We start from the raw sequence: 21,532 nt of genomic DNA on the forward strand, positions 1-21,532 counted from the left end.
CTGTGCAATTTTCTCATTTTCCAAATTTGCTGCTTTCATAATACTTCATCTTTGCTAGAGTTTTAACGTAAGGACTTTTTCTCAAACAACCATGATTATAGCAACCTTCTTTCCTTTTGGTTCCTAGATAATTAAGTATTAAAATAATAAAGCTCTAAGTGTCTCATTTGAACTAAATATAGGTCGCTCAAGTATCTGGTTTGCTTTTTCAATTTCCATCCTTACTAAATTTTACTTTAAATTATAAATATATGAGAAAATGCTTCACAGGAAAATATAGTACTTAAGGCATTAACAAAACTGGCTTACTTTTGGGGCTGCCTTTCTAGATTGGCAGTAAGTTCTTATAAAATTACAAATTAGAGCTATTTGAAAACAAAGCTGTAGACTTTGGCTGTTTAGTATCAACCCTGAAACAAAATCTCCTTTGTATTCTTAAAGATCATTGAGAATGAGTAATGTGGGACTACTGGCTCAATTTTTACATCCCCCTATTTCTTCTTCTTCTTCTTTTTTTTTAACGCATTTCTAATGATGATGAAATCTTTACTATGTAATGCCATCTGCCCAGTAGAATGGAGACTATTTACAGTGTCATATAAACGGCAACCTTGCAATTGTAAATGTTCACTTTTTCTCCTATTTATATTTAGATTGGCCTTTGTTCTTTGTATCCTGCCACCTAGAAATTCAGAAATTTTTGTGGGTCAAAGAATCAAAAGCTTTCTTTGAATCAATTAAACTGTATTGCCAAGTCTATTTGTTAATTAGGTGAGAATTAAATGAAAAAGAAAACTGGCCAAATTTCTTAAGGCTTAGATAGTTTATGAGGACAAAAACAAAACATAAGAAAATTAATATTTTAGGGGCGCCTGGGTGGCTGAGTTGGTTAAATGTCTGACTCTTCATTTCTGCTCAGGTCATGAGCTCACAATTTGTGAGTTCAAGCCCCGTGTGGGTTCTGTGCAGACAGTGCTGAGCCTGCTTGGGGTTCTCTCTCTCCCTTTCTGCCTCTCCCCTGTTTGTGTGCAAGTGTGCACTCTCTTAAAAAATAAATAAAGATACTTCAAAAAATCATGCATTAAAAAAAAGGCAATCAATATTTTAACATATTTGAAAAGGTTGCCAGATAAAATGCAGAACACCCAATTAATTTTGAATTTTCGGTAACAAATATTTTACTTATGTTGTAAATATTGCGTGTCCTCTATTTTTATTTGCTAAATCCCTAAGGATTGATGCCAGTTTTGTCTTAATACTTTCAATACGGTGAGTGAAACCTCCAGTATTTTCATAAGTCACAAAGCAACAGCACTGAGATCATAATAAAATGGAAATTTAAAGTTCTGAGTATCAAGTTTAAATCAATTTTATCCATGCAGAGCTGTGCAGACAGGGTATACAGGGTACAATCAGGGTGTAGACATAGTGTAGACCTCAATGTTTGTATACCCCAGCCCCAAGGAAATGCCAATTCTTGTTAACTTGCATGGGATTATAGTATTTCGAGCTCTAAATTTTTCAGCAGAGCTAGAACTGGATTGTTTTTCATCATTCTCTTTCTTTCTCAGTCACAACTTAAGTTCCGAATCCTTTATCAAGAAGCTCAACTCTTTGATCTTTTCAGTGTTAGAAAAGCTATGCGCACAGAATATCTATATCTCTACTAAGAATTCCTTCCCATTCACTCATGATACTTCCTTATGTTTCAAAGGTCTACAAATAGCATTTCCAATGTGAGGTCACCTGTGCCTTACATTTGTTTTTAAAACATTAAGAATCTATCATGTGCCAGGCACCCTGTTAGACGCTAGAAACACAAGACAAGTAAATCAAAACGTGTCAACTGTAAAATTTCTGCTTTCTTTCCAAAGGCCTGTAGGCTATGGGGTAGATGGAATAGTAGTTGTAATTCACATGGTACAGGTGAATAGCTAAGTGCCCCAGATTTAAAAGGTCTTATCTAAGTTCACATATTTAGTAAGGAAAGAGCCAGGGCTTCAGTAATGATCCCTGGCTCAGGCTCAGGGCACCCTCCACTATTTCTTCAAAGGAAATCTCAGACCATCCAGTGTCTTAACTTCTCCATTTCCCAGGAGCAAAAAGGAAAGCATCCTGAATCCCTCTAGACTGTTCACGCCCTCTTAAAAGTGGAACAGGTGTTCTCTGGGTGTTGGAGAAAAGCAAGGCATGAGTGGGAGTTAAAGATCCTGAGCAGCCGTTGTAACCAGACCAATTAATCTGTAGAAACCAGAGCACTCGGCCAAGGCGATGCTATTTCAATTGGGTGTCACAGGTGACTCATCAGAGATGGCTTGCTTTGGGGCCTCCTGATATTTTACTTCAGGGTGGAGTGTCAGATTTCCTTCGCATTTTTGGACAACAGCCCTCTTGTCCATTTCCAAATTTTTCTGGTTTCACAGCCCTCAGGCAGAGCCCGCTCTCAGACCGGAAGCTAGTCACTGGCGAGAGGTTTAGGGAATGAAGAAAAAAGGTGAAAAAAAAAAAAAAAAAAAAAGAGCCGGGGCCTGGAGAGGGGCCTAAAATGGGGGAAATGTGCACTTCAAGAGCTTTCCTTACCCCAGCCCCTCAGAATGACAGCTCTCCTCAGCCAGAAGACTACCTCTCCCGGCAGGCTCTGCACGCCCCACAGACACAGGCTGGCGAGTTCCCAGCTCTCCACCTCCGCCAGAACCAGCCAATAGGAATCACCGGCCTGAGCCTCCGCCCTACTCGGACCACGCGGGAGCGGGGGCAATAAAACTACATTCCCCGAAGCGCCTTGCGCACTTCATGGCCAATCGGAGCATGGAACTCGGAGGCTGGGGGCGGAGCCGGATGCATAGGCCACCCCATTGGCCAGGTGAAGCTAAGAAGAGCCGGAACCCGGGAGCGAGAGAAGCGAAATGACATTTCCTCTTTAAATAGCTGGAGCCGGGCCCCGTAGAGAAATGGCCGCGTCGGCAGGTGGGTCGTGTGGTGGCTAGGGAGGTGTGTTAGGGGGGAGGTGGGCCAGGGTCCAGGCTTAGACTGCGAGCTGAGGAGGTGGCGACGAGGAGCCGGAGAGAAGGATGGGGAGGTGGAGAGGGATGAGGGGAGGGAGGATGGATGGCGTGGAGGGCGGTGGGCGGTCCGGCTGGGCAGCGATGGGGAGGCCGGGTACCCGCCGCCACCCCGACGCGTTCATCAGGCGGTTGAGGGGGCACTGGCGGCCGCCATCCATCGAGCTTCCCTCGTGAGGCTGCTGCCCTCCGCTCTCGGCTGGGACGTTCTGGCTCTCGGCGGAGTCGCCGCAGACGCCGAGACTGTTCTGCCGGCACAGTCCCTCGGCGAACACGGGGCTTCGGGCTCGCCGGGCTCCCGGAGGAACAGGCTGGTGCTTGAACTTGCATCGCAGTCCTCTCTCTCTCTCCCAGATCCTACCCCGCGGTCCCTTTTGATGGTGTATGACTCTACACATAATAAGTATTTTTCTAGGGGCGGGGGGAGCGTGAACGCCGTAACTGGCTCGGAACTTCTTGTGGTTGTACGATTTTTCTCCTAGATTTAAGTAAGTCTTCCCCAACACCGAATGGGATTCCATCTTCAGACACAGCCAATGATGCCATGGACCCCTTCCATGCGTGCAGTATTCTTAAGCAACTCAAAACAATGTACGATGAAGGACAGTTGACAGACATTGTAGTGGAAGTGGATCACGGGAAAACATTTTCCTGTCATAGAAACGTTCTTGCTGCAATCAGCCCTTACTTCAGGTATGATGATGGTAGAAACTTCTGTCGATGTCCGCACGGAGTTCCCTTTGTCCCTCAGTATTGCCCACTTGATTACAAAACGGAGGTGAGACGATGAAATGAAACCCGCGGGTTTGTTTCCTTAAAATAAGTAACAGGCCCTATTTTATTAAGCCCTTGTTTTTGACTTGATGGATTCTTCTAGAATTCAGGTGGTTGGTGTTTAAGTGAGTGAATATATTTTTGTTTGTTTCTGGCACATAACTACAAAATCTAGAATTGGGCTGCTCAGCATGGCCGCCACAGGCCACATGCAGCTCTTTAAACGTCATTGTTTTAAATTAAATAAAATAAAAAATTCAGTGCCTCAGGCAAACTAACCACATTTCAAGTGCTCAGTAGCCACGTGGAGGTTGGAGCTGCCAGTTGTATGACCCAGATAAAAGTTGGGTGGACAGTGCTGATCTAGTATTTGTTCCAAAACTCCAACCATGACACATAGTTCTCCGGTGCCTGTAACTCTTAGAATTTAAAACTTACTAGCGCGTAACTTGGGAAACAAATTACCATTCGGTAGTTTGTTTTAACGCCACAGGGGTCAAAGCAATGAAATAAAATGAATGAAATACAGTTTCTGCGTTATCTTAGGCTCCAGACTCATGATCGTTTCCAAGATTTCCAGAAGTGTTTTTAAGTGAAGTTTTCATTTTCATTGCATTCTTCTTTGGGTATCAAAAAGTTACAGCAGTACAGTTTTAAAACCTGGATCTAACAAAGAATTTCCTACTCTAAGACCAGATCACTGATACAGACAGTTTCCTGCTTGAGTTTAACTTCCTTGGTTTCAAGTGCTCATTTTTTTAAGCCTTTCAGTGTTTCACTAACAGTGTCTGAAAGACAGTGAACTAATTTTCTCAACTACGGTCTCAAAGTGCTGTTTTTCTTTTTCAGGGTGCTTTTCAGTGTAGCGTTCCAGACCGTAGTTTCTGGTTCCTCTTTCTCAGAATACTGGGTTAAATATAGTCGCTTCATAGCCTGATGCTTATGATGTAACCATTAAGACTTGCCTAGGGATAGGTCATTGGACTGTTAAGTATTAACCATCATGAGGCAGTGAGCTGGAAGGAAAAAAGAAGAAACTGATATGCACAGAAGGTAGGAAGTTGGGCCTGGTAATGGAAACTGCCCGGGGAGATTTGCTTGTCCGGACTCTCCGTTAGACATGGTTAGTTCATCCATGGATTTAAATATATGTCCCGGTTACTACTGATCAAATTCTGGGCTAAGCTTACTTTACCTACATTGTTTTATATGTCTTTACAGTCCTGTCTCTGTACAGTTATTTCCATTTTAAATGTGAAAAACTGAGATTCGGGGAGGTTAAATGAACTGCCTAAGTCATCTAGCTACTAGGTGGCAGAGGCTGGATTTGATTCTAGAGCCAAGCTTCTTAGTCACTATCATGACTTTTAACAAACAGGAGTGGGTCCTCTTTGAAGTTGCCTTTCAGAAATTTCTATTGTATGTTAAATTTGAATGGTTAAAAAAAATTGAAACTTGAAAGTGAAGATGTCTATATTTTATACTGCAATTTTATACTCTGGCTTGGATCATTTAAATTTTATACTTAATTAAAATTAGTTTTGAAGACTTGGACTAATCACCTTAAAAGAAATATGCTATAGTAGATTTTCTTAGTTAAAAGAAATTAAGGAAATGCTTGGAAAAGTTTCTAAGCATAAGAGAGGTGAATTCAGATGAAGGTATTTGGCTAGAAAACTTAAGGATTAGGTTCTTATCTCTTGCAAGAGCTATTTGTACAGAAATTTCTTGGCACTGGTGCTGCTCCTTATGTGAAATCGAGGAAGACATACTTAATAGTTTCTAAGTCTTGCATCACTGGTGGAAAAATAAGAATAGCTTGAAATCTGGCATGGTTGTGTCACGATCCCAGTGACCTGTCAGAATTAAAATTTGCATGATCATTAGAAACTTTCTGCCGCTCAGGATTTTGTGTGAGGAAATGCTCCATCTTTATGTGGCATTTCCAGAAAGAACCTAGTAGAACAGAGAACCCATCAGGTATCACACTGCTCCTGTGGGTGAGGCCAGCCTATTCAAGTCAGCAGAGTTCCCATGATAAAGGGGTATGTGGTAATGTTCTCCTTTGAGAGTTAATCTTTGCCTAATGAAAGGCTTTATTTTTCTTTTTAATTGGTAGCTGTATAGCTGGTTGTTTCAGCACCTGAACTGGAAAACCAGCTCCTACATTGGGACATCTAGTTTTCACTCATGAAAAAAAGCCCATTTGATCTTAAACTTAAGATTTACATTGTAGAAGCCAAAATAGGACTCAGAGGTGGTGAACCCAGGCAGCAAGCTGGGTCCTTGTACCCAGGTATATACCCAGTGTTTCTCATTGTATCTTAAAATTAACTAGTTAAGGATATTTTTTTTACAACCTGGCGTTGTAAAATGAGAAGGGCCTAGAACTGTATCAACAACTTTATCACAAATGTTAGGTTGATTTCTTCAATAGACATCTATTAAGCACCCAAGGGCAAACAGCCCTTTTCTTTTTCAACGTTTATTTATTTCTGGGACAGAGACAGACAGAGCATGAACGGGGGAGGGGCAGAGAGAGAGGGAGACACAGAATCGGAAACAGGCTCCAGGCTCTGAGCCATCAGCCCAGAGCCCGACGCGGGGCTCGAACTCACGGACCGCGAGATCGTGACCTGGCTGAAGTCGGACGCTTAACCGGCTGCGCCACCCAGGCGCCCCAAAACAGCCCTTTTCTTAAAATCTTTTTCAAAGAACCTTGATTTGATTTTTGTATTTAATTTTGACAGCAGTCCAGGAAGAAGCCTTGAAGGAGGGGAAAAAAAGGCAAATGATGTGTATACACGACTAATAACACTTAAATACAGAGTCAGACTTTTGGCTACTTAATACTTTGGCCAAGAAGAGCCCACAAATGCAGATACTTACAATAAATAGATAAATAAATAAATAAGTAAGTAAGTAGGTAAGGAAGTAAATAAGAAAGTCTGCTTTCAAAGGCAAAAGCTTGGGATTTTCAAAACCGTCATCTCCAAAGAATTAATTCTTAAACTCTCTTTAGAAGTACGTATCATGGGGCACTGGGTGACTCAGTCGGTTAAGCGTCCGACTTCAGCTCAGGTCATGATCTCGCAGTCCGTGAGTTTGAGCCCCGCGTCGGGCTCTGTGCTGACAGCTCAGAGCCTGGAGCCTGTTTCAGATTCTGTGTCTCCCTCTCTCTCTGCCCCTCCCCTGCTCATGCTCTGTCTCTCTCTGTCTCAAAAATAAATAAACGTTAAAAAAAAAAGTACATATTATATTGAGCCTACTATAATCTATTTATATTCAGATATACCTGGGTAAAATATGGTACCTTTGAGAAAACTGAGTATATTTCTTTAAGCAAAGGTTTTCACACTGTCGAAGGAAAAGTGAAGTGATGTTCTTTATATTCCTTATAATGATGAAGGAAGCATTCAAAAGATAAAGGGAGTAGGTAGAGAATATGAACTTCTGAAGAACATCCTGTTTTTCTGAGATGAAATTTTTAAAGATCTATTTTGGGGACAAGTTGCCTTGTACATTTCCACTGAGACATGAAAAGTTTAATCAGTCTATATATGCCAGTGTCTTACACTGACACCCTCCATGCATTCTTAAATTTTCTTACTGGTCTGGTGAGTTAAGATCTCAAGTCCCCAAGGCAACTGATAAGAAGGTTCGCTAGGGACTCCAAGGAAAGTAACGTGTCCTGGAATATTTCATGGCATCTTTCGGTGTGCTTTATTTAGGTATATTCTTTTTGTCAGAGTTGGCATAAAGGGGACTGGCCCTCAGAGTAGGATTTTCGAGATTAACCAGGCTAAATCCTTATGCTAGATGAACAACTTTTACCCCCATTCGGAATATCAGGAAACACATTAGGAAATTTTTTTCTGTTACAAAGGTTATCTCTGTGGTAACTGTATACCTCCAAAAATTTGCCACCATAATTATTTATATGGAGTGCAGATATACTATTAACCACTCTTTCCTTCCTAGATCCATGTTCACTAGCGGCCTTACAGAAAGTACTCAAAAAGAAGTTCGAATAGTTGGTGTTGAAGCTGAATCCATGGATTTAGTGTTGAACTATGCCTACACCTCCAGAGTTGTTCTGACAGAGGCCAATGTTCAAGCCTTGTTCACTGCAGCTAGTATCTTCCAGATTCCTTCCATCCAAGACCAATGTGCTAAGTATATGATCAGTCATTTGGACCCGCAGAATTCTATTGGGGTCTTCATCTTTGCTGATCATTATGGTCATCAGGAACTCGGAGATCGATCAAAAGAATACATTCGTAAGAAGTTTCTGTGTGTCACCAAAGAACAAGAGTTTCTCCAGCTGACGAAAGACCAACTGATAAGTATATTAGACAGTGATGATTTAAACGTAGACCGAGAAGAGCATGTTTATGAAAGCATCGTAAGGTGGTTTGAACATGAACAGGATGAAAGAGAAGGGCACCTTCCAGAAATTTTTGCCAAATGCATACGTTTTCCTCTGATGGAGGATGCCTTTATAGAGAAAATTCCACCTCAGTTTGCACAGGCTATAGCCAAAAGCTATGTAGAAAAGGGCCCATCCAGTACCAATGGCTGCACACAGAGACTTGGAATGACTGCCTCCGAAATGATCATATGTTTTGATGCTGCCCACAAACACTCAGGAAAGAAGCAAACAGTGCCTTGTCTAGATACAGTCACAGGAAGAGTGTTTAAACTATGCAAACCACCAAATGATCTAAGAGAAGTGGGGATTCTCGTCTCACCAGACAATGACATTTACATTGCAGGAGGGTACAGGCCGAGCAGCAGCGAGGTCTCCATCGACCATAAGGCAGAAAATGATTTCTGGATGTATGACCATTCCACCAACAGGTGGCTCTCCAAGCCCCCCCTGCTGCGAGCGAGAATAGGCTGCAAACTGGTGTATTGCTGTGGTAAGATGTATGCGATTGGAGGTCGTGTTTACGAAGGTGATGGGAGAAACTCACTAAAATCCGTGGAGTGCTACGATAGCAGAGAGAATTGTTGGACCAGCGTTTGTGCGATGCCTGTTGCCATGGAGTTTCATAATGCTGTGGAGTACAAAGAGAAGATCTATGTCTTACAGGGTAGGTGCCTGAGTGGTTTATTCTCCATGAGAGGGTAGCAGAATAACCTACTTCTGTTAAAACAGGTGCTTGTTCCTGTTCACTGGGGACTTCCTCTGGCTTTCTTACCATAATCTGTTGGTGGGAACAGTCTATTCTAGAAAGGATGTTTAAAGACCATCAGCTTTTGAATCCACAAAGGCAGGCATCTTTAAATGAGCCTGTAAGTTTTTATGTTCTTACTGTGTTTTGACATCACGTAGAATAAGTATTTTTCAAAACTTTTTTTTCAAAAAGTTTGGCCTTCTGGGGAAAACTATTTCAGAGCCGTTTTTAAGACTTTAAGAGAGCAAGTCTGATACATGTCTTTTTACTCTTCCATAATACATAATCAAGAGATGTAGCAACTACTTTTTATGGAACTTAGTGGATTAGTTTGAAAGAGAAAAAAGAACAAAGAATTTTGTGATCAACCTTAGGATTGCCAAGGTCATGAAACAGAATTATAAAGAGTTTGAAATTGCAGTCTTTAGATTTTAATTTCACCGCAGTGTGTGATACCTTTCAAAATAAGTTTTTAAGCTTTTTCACTGAAAAACTTGGGATGCCACTTTTTCTTGCGTTTGCTATTACAGACGAAGAGGGACTAACAAATCTACTTAGCTTTAAACATTTTTTTTGTTTGAACTACTGAAGGCTAGGACTCTGGTAAAGATGATGTAGCAGCAGTAGTAGAAAGAATGACCAAGTGAGTAGAAATAAGAGAATTTATCGAAGGTTCAAATTGGTGATAAATAACGTTTTCCCTGTGTTCGGTTTCGTAGACATTTTAGTCGCTTGGATGTTGAATGCGATGATGATACTACCAACGTCTTTATTCCTCTTCCTGTGTTTCTTAATTGCTTATACATGTTTTCCTTACACTATTACTTTAATAAAATAAGAAAAAAGGGATGATTCTGTATAGATACATAAGATTTTTTTCGCTGTCACACCATTAAAAAAATATATTCTTTGCTTGTCATCCTTATTTGACACAAAATGCCTGAACCCATTTGTTTAAACTTCAATATCATTTTAATTCTCCAAAAGGAGTATTAACTAACTAGTATCTTATTTTAGTTAAATAGGAACATGGGCATGGATAGGTTTATTGGTCTTGCTGAATAATGGAATATAAGAATGGATACATAATCTGTCCAGTATGGTTGCATAGGTTATATCCTCCAATATGATGAAGATTTCTCTACATATATTTTGGTCTTGCTGGCTAACCAGTTAGTTCGTAGAGATAATTAATCAAGAGATTCCCAGTTGTGAGGTAAAGGTTATGTATTAATGTAAATACTAAAGCAAAGTAACAATTAATAGCATTTTCAGGGCTGGAATGAACATTGTTTAAGCTGAGATTATGTTTTATGTAAGAGGAATCTGAGACTCTAAAAGTTTTCTTAATTGCCTTTCACTGGTTAAGCTTTTAAAGAGGACTTTAGATTTTAAAAATTTACTTTGTCATCTTTCCTTTTTATAAGAAATTTGTAGGGGGTGTCTGGGTGGCTCAGTAGTTAGGCATCTGACTCTGATTTTGGCTCAGGTCACAATCTCACGGTTCATGAGTTTGAGCCCTGCATCAGGCTTTTGCTGACAGCCCGGAGCCTGCTTGGGATTCTATCTCTCCCTCTCTCTCTGGCCCTCCCCTTCTTATGCTGTCTCTCTCAAAAAAAAAAAAAAAAAAAAAAAAAAAAAAATTGGAGAGAGGTAGTACACATTAGTTTTAATTTATTTTTCTTTTCTTTTTTTAAACATGTTTGTTTATTTTTGAGAGAGAGAGTATGAGCAAAGGTGGGGCAGAGAGAGGATCTGAAGTGGGCTCTGGGCTGAGAGGGAGATCATGAGGTCATGACCTGAGCCAAAGTCAGAGGCTTTACTGACTGAGCCACCCAGGCGCCCCAGAAAGTTTTCATTTCTATTGTCTTTATTAAGAATCCTGTTAAGGGGCGCCTGGGTGGCTCATTCGGTTAAGTGTCCGACTTAGGCTCAGGTCATGATCTCCCGGTCCGTGGGTTTGAGCCCCGCGTCGGGCTCTGTGCTGACAGCTCAGAGGCTGGAGCCTGTTTGGGATTCTGTGTCTCCCTCTCTCTCTGACCCTCCCCCGTTCATGCTCTGTCTCTCTCTGTCTCAAAAATAAATAAACATGAAAAAAAGAAAAAAAATTAAAAAAGAATTCTGTTAAAAGTCAGTGAGGGTAGGTGATGTGCAACCAAAAGGTGGTAGTTTAAGAAGCTCCTCTAAGAAAAATGGAAATTATAGTGTCACTACTACTGAGTAGTCCGTTAAATCTGTAGATAAGAGTAAATCTCGTTCAGTTTTCAAGGGGAAGCTCAATTTAGAAGTAGGTATTTCTAATCTAAACAAAGCCTCTTTATATAAATAAAGTTGACATAAATAGAAGCTTATGCTGTGCTATGTGTGGCTATTGGAGTATCATATAATCTGTTCATAAAGGGTCCAGATTTTTAAATCAAGGATTTTATGCAAATGTTATAGTTAGCCAAACTCTTGTAAACCTTCGCTAGTTAAATTCATGCGGACATTTTTATATTGGCAGTCTGTCTCCGCACACCCTTTTGTTATCAAAATAGAATTAAAAGTGACCCAAATTCAGCTCCATGAAATGTATGTTTTCTATCCTGTTAAAGCCATGTTTTTGTCTCTTAAGTATTTGTCTTTGCATTACGGCAGTGCTAAAGTAAACATATCCACGGCCTGTAGACACATAGACACACATCTGAACAATTCCGTGTGCTGCCTTCTAATTAAATAATTAGCACATAAATTTATAGGGGTTTGTTCATGATGAAGCTGTATACATACTCTGACCGTACTGGCTAACCATTAGTAATTGTGCTTTTTTAGAGCTGGCTTAAAATAAATTTTCTGAAATATGCCATTGGGTAGAATAAATGGAGCCAAGCTCTCAATTCTTATTCTGTCTTCAAGTCAAAGTAACTCCTTCTCCCTCCCTATTTCGAACCCCTCCCCAATTCAGGTTAACTATAATATTACGTGTTATGTTCTGCCATGGAATGAAGACATTTTAAACTATTTTATACTATATAATGTATCTCTGGAGATTATACAAGAAATCTTTTAGAAAGTGAAATATTTAGAAAATTAGGCTCTTCAACATATAACCAAAAAGACACATGTAAATATATATACATATATGTATATTCTTGTTTTTCTTTCTGTTTTTTTAGGAGAATTTTTCCTCTTCTATGAGCCTCAAAAAGACTACTGGGGTTTTTTAACCCCCATGACTGTGCCTAGAATCCAGGGCTTAGCAGCTGTATACAAGGACTCTATCTACTACATAGCTGGAACCTGTGGAAATCATCAACGTATGTTCACTGTAGAAGCCTATGATATTGAGCTCAATAAATGGACTCGGAAGAAGGACTTTCCATGTGATGAGTCCATAAATCCGTACCTTAAACTGGTACTTTTCCAGAATAAACTCCACTTATTTGTTCGAGCTACCCAAGTGACCGTTGAAGAACATGTCTTCAGAACCAGCAGGAAAAATTCCCTTTACCAATATGACGACGTCACTGACCAGTGGATGAAAGTGTACGAGACCCCAGATCGGCTCTGGGACCTTGGCCGGCATTTTGAATGTGCTGTTGCTAAACTCTATCCTCAGTGTCTTCAGAAAGTACTTTAATGAGTAGCAGGCCTTAGTGAGCTCACTGGCATCTTGGGCTTGGGGAAACAATGATACAAGAAGTGCTGTCAGTATTTAAGAAGCTGAGAGAGTTTATATATGGCAATGGGTGCTCTTAAAGATTATGGTGTAGGAGGGATTTCTTTTCATCCTTGTGATGTTTTCATTTCATTAAGCAAAAGGTAACAAAGTGCAATTATCAGCATTTTTTTTTTTTTCTGGTATAAAAGTAATCCTTTTCATTCTAGAATTTTGTGATAATTCGTCACTGAGATACCAGATGAATCAACAACTATGCACTCTTTTAAGAGCAGTTAGGGTATTATTGGTCAGAGACATCCAAACTAGTTTGATGTGACTTTTTATTTTAAATACGGGTAAAAATTTGAGGCAATATCACTAGGACTTTAGCTGTGACCTCTCCAACACAGAGAAGCACTAACTTAGACCCTCATTCTTAGTATGTGTATATATATATATATATATATATATATATATATATATATGTATATACATACACACACACACATTTGTGTACTGTTTTCAAGTGTACTGAGATTTAAATATGTTATTAGAGTAGGCTGAAGGAAAACAAATACGTCTTAGAGCTTTTCGTCTGATTGTTTCCTATTTCCCACGGAAGTTTAAGTTAAGCTAAGTTTTTAGTCGTTTTTTCGTTGATAACTTTTTCGTGTGCTCACACTGTCTCATTATTTACAAATCCCGAAAAGGGCTTAAATTCACAGGTGGCTGGTGCTGGTGTAAGTGAATTCATGTGTATACCTAGATAGGTTTAAATTGTCTGAGCCTATGCTTACCTTTCAAATTGGCCTGTTAGTTTTGTGGCATCGTACTTTACCTGTTGAACTCTTGTGGTTTCACAGGATTCTCTGCCTACATGACAGCAAGATGTCTAACTGGACTCAGAATAGTGAGAACATTACTCTCAGTTTGCACTAACACGGGCCATTTTGTTGCCCGACCTCCTTTTCCATCCTCCACCTGTCCCTTCATTATCGGTACAGTGAAAGTTAACTTATTTCTCTTCTGCACAGAGCATAATGTGAAGTTTTACACCTGCTTTTACATTTTTGTTTTCCAGAAACATGGAACTCCTTCGGTGGTCTAATTTAATGGCTTTTAAGTTACATATGACCATTAAAACCTCACTTTTTTTTTTTTTCATTTTTGCACTTAATAGTAATGTATATTTTTACATTGCAAACCTTGTTCTAGCTGAAGGTGACTGAGAAGGAAAAGGGTGAGTGAGTAGAACCATAGCATTATAGGTACTAAATCTCTTTTCATATTGAACGGATGGATTTCTAACAGTCAGTTAGTTATTAACATAAAGGACAAACCAACTCATTGGTCATACCTAAGGTGGATATTTGGATCAGTGACTTGTTTTTTACTATGCCTGGAAATAATTGATAAAAAGTAGATGGATAGCCCGGAGTCTGTCCTCAAGTGGGATATTTTGATTCTCTTAAGGAAAACAAACTGGCATGGTTTGTATTAGAAACTCTTGCACAAATTGTCATGTGATACTGTGAAACAAATTTGAAACATTGCCTCTTTGCCTCACATACCTCGTTTTTCAGAAACTTTCCAAACGGCTTGTCCTTGACCTCTGCAAGTAAGGAACGTTTTCTGAAGCAGAATTTAAAGTGGACAGCATTTATAGAATTAACATTTTAAAATCAAGTCTTGGGGAAGTTGGATATGTGGTTTCTTACTGGCCTTGATAGTATGTCTATAATCTCTTTATAAACTTTGTCAACCACTTGTTTTTTTTCTCTCTCTAGTTTTTCTTCTGTTTTCCTTTATCTACATGCTGTTTGGGGGCTTTTGCTGTGAGTGTTTTGAAGCATCTTTACAGTGTTGCATCGCAGACGGGAGGACAAAACAAAAATCCCTAACTTTTGCAAGAGATGTTCATGTAATTTATTTTTGGAAGCTTTGTTGAATACCTTAAGATTTCCTGCCGCTTCTTGACAATCTTCTGTATTTATTTAGAACAATGTGTTACTTGAAAACATGACATAGAACAGTGAGTTAGCAATTTACACGTGCTGTGTGACATATAGGGGTACAATATACTGTGGTCAATTCTGCAGTAGGTTTATTCCGTTCATCTGCACAACAGTCGATCCTTTGCTATAACAATTTATATCGGGGGTGTGATCTAAGTATAGTGTGTCAAAGCCAAGGCTTAGAATTTGCTACAGGAGTAGAATATATATTGAATTTTGTACGAAGAACTATTTGTTTAAATTATATAACTGGGATATTTTGCCACTTTTAAAATGATTTCAGAAGAGGTCCTAGAAAACTAAGATTAGTAATTTGTGTGGGTATGTGTTTAGATATTTAAGGTACATTTGCATAGGATGATGAGAATAAAAGTAAAAGGCACAATGGGGACTACAGAATTAAAATCTAGGCTAACATATGCCAGTCCCACTTGAACTTCGTTTTTGCATTTGAAGAATGTATGTAGCACTTTCCTCTGTATTTTTTACACATTGGAAACTGGACTTGGTGTAACTGTGTTATAGGAAAGTAGGAACCGTATTCTTTATTTTCCATCTTTGTTTTCTGTTATCCTGCAAAGATGATGCTTAAGCATCAGGCTGATTTCATGGGTGCATGAAGAAAAGAGGGTGTGCTCTGCAAGGAATCAGATTCCCGACGTGAAGCAGTTTAAAATGGCATTCAATGTTCAGTGCTCAGGTATGTAGTTAAGTACTGTAGTCCTTTGGGGGCAAATGTGTAGATATTTTTAAACATTTTGCCATAATTGCACAATTTTTTGCATTTTTACCTGATGGCATTGTTTCTTATAATAAAACCTTTTCTGATTAAAAACTACCATTGTTGTAACTGGACCTCTGACTAGGGAGTTGTACAGAATTAAAATTTGGTGAAAAACATGAAATACCTTCTGTCGTAGTAGAATGGAATAAGATTTTAATCTCTCAAATATTTGGCCTCTGAGACAAAATGAACTAGTTCATATCACCTTATATAATGCTCTTTAAACTCCAAAGCAAGCTTGCTTATGTCATTAATACCTTGGATGTGTTTGTTCTGGCCTGAACTTTTGTTATTTCACTCCTCTGTCACACACCTCACATCCAATCCATCAGAAAATTCTGTCGCCTCATCCTTCAAAATATACCTACACTCTGGGGCGCCTGGGTGGCTCAGCTGGTGAAGCATCCGACTTTGCCTCAGGTCATGATCTTGTGTTTCGCGGGTTCAAGCCCCATGTCAGGCTGTGTGCTGACAGCTTAGAGCCTAAAGCCTGCTTCGGATTCTGTGTCTCCCTCTCTCACTGCCCCTCCCCTGCTGTCTCTCTCGCTCACTCTCTCTCAAAAATAAATAAAAACATTAAAAATGTATACACACACACACACACACACACACACACACACACACCCCTAGACTCTGACCAGGTACCATTAACACCATTATCACTGTAGTCTAAACTAGCCTACCTTGTCCACCTTAATGCACTGCTCCTGAACTGGTCTGCCTTCTGTCACCCTGGACTGGTTGTAATCTGTTCTGTTCTCCACACAGTAGCCAGATTACGTCCCTCTTCTGCTCAAACCCCTCCAAGAGATGACTTCTCATCTCCTTTCTGATGAGAGCCAGACTCCTTCCTTACATGATCGACACCTCACAACCCCACCTCTTGGACCTCAGGTAACATCCCACCAGCTCACTCTATTCCAGCCACACATACTGCCATTCCTGAGACAGGCCAAGCCCTTCCAACATCACTGCCTTTATCCTTGCAGTGTTTTTAGCCAGGGAAGCCCTGACAACCCACTTTACTCAAGCCTCTATTAAAATTCCAGACAGGACCTCCCTGATCACATTATGGAAAAGAGAACACTTTGCTTCCAACTCTACTCACCCATACCACCTGTCTTCCCCCATTGAAATGTAAGCTCCATGAAAGCAAGGAATTCATTTTATTCATTATGCACCTCGGATCTGAGTCTAGCATATACTAGGCACTCAACGAGTGGGGTTTTTTTAACGTTTTTCTTAAAAAAATTTTTTTAATGTGTACTTATTTTCGAGGGACACAGCATGAGCCAGGGAGGGGCAGGGAGAGGGGGAAACACAGAATTCAAAGCAGGCTCTGGGCTCTGAGCCGTCAGCAGAGAGCCCAACGCAGGGCTCAAACTCAGGAGCCGTGAGATCATGACCTGAGCTGAAGTCAGGTGCTTAACTGAGCCACCCAGGTACCCGTAGGCAATCAATGAGTGTTTGTAAAAAAAAAGAAATGAATTCTCAGTTAAATCTTAGAGAACTCTGAGATGTGGTAGGACCCCTACAATCCTATTTCATCAGATAGAAAACACAAAGATCAAGTGAATTGCTGAAGGTCATCTAACTAATAAGGAGTTCATCTGGGATTAGAACAAAGATTTCCACTTTGGCCTTAGTCTATTTCCTACACGCTCCATTAGTTCCAAACAAAACTGAAGAAGAGGTAGCAACTTTCTAAGACAACACTGTTACATAAAATATCCACTGTAATTTTTAACTGTGATTGATCATCAATGAGGGAATAGATGAGGTGGGAAAATACCTTCTCTTTGTCACCCCACCTGGATATCCCATTTTTATATCATTATGCTAATATACTCCTGTTATGAGTTCTGACCCTCAAGTAAGTTGAAAAACAAGAAGTAAAGGCTTGTGAAGTACTGTTATTTTGGTTCTTAAAATGACTTAACGTGTTAATTTTATGTTTTAAATGTTTCAAAATGTTTATTTTGAGAGAGAGAGACAGAGAGAGTGGGAGAGGGGCAGAGAGAGAAGGAGACAGAATCTGAAGAGGGCTCTGGGCTGGCAGCAGAGAGCATGATGTAGGGCTCCAGCCCATGAACTGCGAGATCATGACCTGAGCCAAAGTCAGACGCTTAACCGACCGAGCCGCCCAAGTGCCCATGAGTTGCCATTTTAAAATCTTGGTTTTGTATGCCAGTGGTTTTTATTGAAAAATTCTTTGCAAATACAAAAAGTAAGTGATCTGGTATCTCTAAATCTTCGGAGCAATGATGTAAATGGCATCTGCTTAGTCTTTTTGAAGTGAAATCTGGCATTTTATATAATGGATTTGAGTGGAGGGAAAAGTATTTTCCCATCATTTATGCTTCTAGGATACACTAAAACTTCTTGACTTAGAACTTGGGTAGACAGAGTTCAAGTGCTTTTCAATATAAACATGAAGAGGTAGCATTAACTACACCAGTTCTAGTGAGTCCCTAATGCTCATTCTCCATACTCGATTTTGACTACCTGTATCTCTCTGGTAGAAGATTCAAGAACCTGGAAAGTTGGGTCTCTGGCTCATGAGTCTGCTGGTTTTCCTTTCTCTTTTGGTAACCTGTGTTAGCCCAGATACTGTGTGTATACACAAGCAAGCTGTTGCACACACGCCTACAGGTGAATCAATATGGCTGGCATTTCAGAGACAAGAAAAAGCACAGTCACAAAGTAAACATTTAGAGATTTAAATTGCTAGGCCATACAGGCACAATTCTCATCTGTGAAAGTGGGAAGTGTTTTATGACTGCTGAGGGGGAGCACAGTCCAGTATGACTAGGTAACCATGACACAATATTTACTTCCACTCTTCAATCATGTATTTTAAATTAGTAAAATGGCAAAAAATATGCAATAAACATCTCACAGCCACCACCTCTATTGTTGAAACTCTCTTGCTCAAGAACCCTGTTACCAGGTTTGGGGTTTCATTGAGATGCCAACCCATGGACCCCACTGCTTTTTCTACTATCCATTAGTCCCTATTGGGGAACTTTCCTGAACTTAGTCAACTTCAATTCCATGATTCACTCAGAATAACGTCATTTTACATTTGCTCAGTTACCTTGTCTCTTTTTACTGCCGCCATACCTGCCTGACAAAACCCCATCCCCGAGTGATTCCAGCTATGATCCTTGTCTGTGCCTGGCCCCGAGTGGCATAGAAATCCCATTCTTGCTGGCGGTTGGACCCTGCCTGGTCCACTGTAAGGCAGGCTGGCAGTGTCAGAGTTAACACCCCGGAGGGCTAGACTGCACCCAATTCCTGTTGGGACTGGTTGATAAAATCCCAGCTTCTTTCTACAGGTGGAATACGTGACACATGTTCTCTACTGTCTCCTAGAGTTCCTCAGTGCACACGAATCCCTAGTTGACCATGAAAGTAACCTGCTTGATATCACACCTTCCCTGTTTCACTTTCCCGCCCTCCTACCATTGCCTCTTGGGACATCCCACCTCCCCTCAATGAACCAACTACTGGCACTCAAATCCTTCCTTGGACCTGCAATCAAATACTTGCTCAGGACTGGCTTCTGCAAAAGCCCAACGTGAAGACACTGGCCATTCTTCCAATTCCTCAAGGCTTTCCCGATATTACAAACTTTGTTCATATTGTTTCCTGTACCTGGAGACTCCTCTTCACCTGTTCTTTGCATAACTATTTCATTCTCATCTTTCAGGTCTCAAAGAAATCTTCCCTGATAATCCTAGCTAAAATAAATGCCCTGTCATGCTTGATCACACCATCCAAAGTGGTTCTCTTCCCATGACTTTTTGTTTGGTTCCCCATCGAACAGTAAGTTCCGTGAGGACAGGCACCAAGTTGGTTTGTTATGCAATGTGTCTGGAGGACCTGGAAAAGTGTCTAGCATATGATAGACTTTTTTAAAATATTTTTTTAGAGTTTATTTATTTTTGAGAGAGAGAGAGAGAGAGAGAAAATCTGAAGCAAGAGCCGGGCTCCGAGCTGTCAGCACAGAGCCTGATGTGGGACTTGAACCCATGAACCATGAGATCATGACCTGAGCTGAAGTCCGACGCTTACCTGACTGAGCCACCCAGGCGCCCGAGACCTTCTTTGTTTTTGATGACTTCGGCAGTTTTGAGGAGTACTTCCTGGTCAGATGTTTTGTAGAATGCTCCTTAATTGGCATCTGTCAGATTTTTTTCTTTTACATGATTAGACTGGGGTTATGTATTGTGGGGAGGAAGACCACAGAGGAAAAGTACTATTGTCACAGCTTATTAAGGGTATATACTCTCAATCTGACTTACCACTGTTGATGTGAACCTTGATCACCTGGCTGGGACAGTGTTTGTTAGGTTTCCCCACTGTGAAGTTATTCCCTCCCTATTCCATACTGTACCCTTCGGAAGGAAGTCGCTATGGGAAGCCCACACGTAAGGAGAGCAGAGTTACTCGCCATCTCTTGGGGGTGGGGCATCTACATAAATTATTTGGGATTCTTCTCTCTAATCTATTTATTTATCCATTTATATCAGTATGGGCTTATGAATACTTAATTTATACTTAGGCTTATAATCCACTAATACTTTATTTTCGAATTGTTAACAGCTTTGGCCATCGGGAGCTCTTCAGTTGGGGCCTGTGCCCTTCTGACCTACTCCCATCAAAATAAATGTTTTTGGTTTATTTAAAAAAAAAAGGGGGGGTGTCTATTTTTGACACTGCAAGATGCACCAGGCCCATCTTGTATATTTCCTTCCCCAGCCCCCAAATCCGTTTTCCCAAGTATCTCCAGTTGTTGTTCTCTGAGATGCGGGCGTTAGGTGCGCTTGTTGCTACTGGGATATTGTTTCTAGAACCTCTCAGCCAACTAGATAAGGAAGTAAGAACGTGTACGTACTTTAACCGGGCTGCCACCATCCACCATCCATTTACTTAATTATTCAGTTCTAGTATATACATAGAGTGCTGTAGGGATTGTTCACCCACACTCCCATGGAAAGTCACTTTATCAGTGAGAGTACAGTCCTTTTGCCTTCACACTTACTGACTCCATTCATTTCTAGACTTATTCAGGTCGACACCTCTCCCTCCCATCTACTTTCATGAAACTGTTTTACACATTTTTTATAATTTCTATGATAATACTTCTCTTCTTTAGCCTGTGATATGGTGGATTATATTCACTGACTTTTCAAATGTTGAACTAGCCTTATATATCTGGAATAAACCCCACTTGTTATGATGTATGTTTTTATACATTGTTGGGTTTGATTTGCTTAAATTGTGTTGAGAGTTTTTGACTCTATGCTAATGAGAAACATCAGTCAGTAGTTTTTCTTTCTTGTAATGTTTTTCTCTGTGTTTAAGATTAGGGTAATGCTGGTGTCTTAGTAAGAGTTAGGAAGATTTTATTTTTATCCCATTTTTCTGGAAGAGATTGTGGAGAGATGGTATAATTTGTACCTTGAATGTGTTGTAGAATTTATAAGTGGAACCATCTGGGCTCGATGCTTTAATTTTGTAAAGTTACTAATTATTAATTCAGTTTCTTTAATAGTTATTGGGTTGGTTACTCAGACTATATATTCTTAAGTTTTGAGTTTTTCAAGAAATTGGTTCACTTCATCTACAATATAAAGTTGAGCGTCAAGTGGTTTATAGTATTTATTCCTTTATTCTTCTAATGTCCAGGGAATCAGTAGTGATTAACCCCTTTTTATTCCTGATGCTGGTAATTTGTATCTTGCCCCTTCCTTCCTTCCTTCCTTCCTTCCTTCCTTCCTTCCTTCCTTCCTTCCTTCCTTCCTTCTAATCCAGCTAGAGGCTTATTAATTTTATTGGTCTCTTCAAAGAACCAGATTTTGATTTTAATTAATTTTCTCTGCTGTTTTGTATTTTTAATTTCATTAACATCTGCTCTAATTTTTATTATTTTTTTCTGCTTGCTTTAATTGTTCTTTTTTACTTAAGATGGAAACTTATGTTACTACTTTTAAATCTTTCTTCTTTTTCTAATATGATGGATGTGATGCTATAAATTTCCGTCTAAGCAATGTTTTTGTAGTATCCCACAA

General features: G+C 40.0%; 1 protein-coding gene across 2 annotated transcripts; it reads left to right on the forward strand.

Moving 5' to 3' along the window:
- The first annotated feature begins 2,837 nt into the window (after positions 1–2,837).
- Positions 2,838–15,509, forward strand: KBTBD8 (kelch repeat and BTB domain containing 8). Of its 2 annotated transcripts, XM_006928926.4 has the most exons (4): positions 2,838–2,967; positions 3,545–3,755; positions 7,818–8,932; positions 12,172–15,509. In XM_006928926.4, the coding sequence occupies exons 1-4, from the start codon at positions 2,952–2,954 to the stop codon at positions 12,633–12,635; spliced, it is 1,806 nt and encodes a 601-aa protein (XP_006928988.1). In that variant the 5' UTR covers positions 2,838–2,951; the 3' UTR covers positions 12,636–15,509. The 2 variants fall into 2 exon arrangements, with proteins under 2 accessions (XP_006928988.1, XP_011278459.1); XM_011280157.3 differs by lacking the exon at positions 3,545–3,755 and having other exon boundaries at positions 2,887–2,967.
- The last annotated feature ends 6,023 nt before the right edge of the window (positions 15,510–21,532 follow it).

This window comes from Felis catus, chromosome A2, assembly GCF_018350175.1.
Source record: "Felis catus isolate Fca126 chromosome A2, F.catus_Fca126_mat1.0, whole genome shotgun sequence".
Classification (NCBI taxonomy): Eukaryota; Metazoa; Chordata; class Mammalia; order Carnivora; family Felidae; genus Felis; species Felis catus.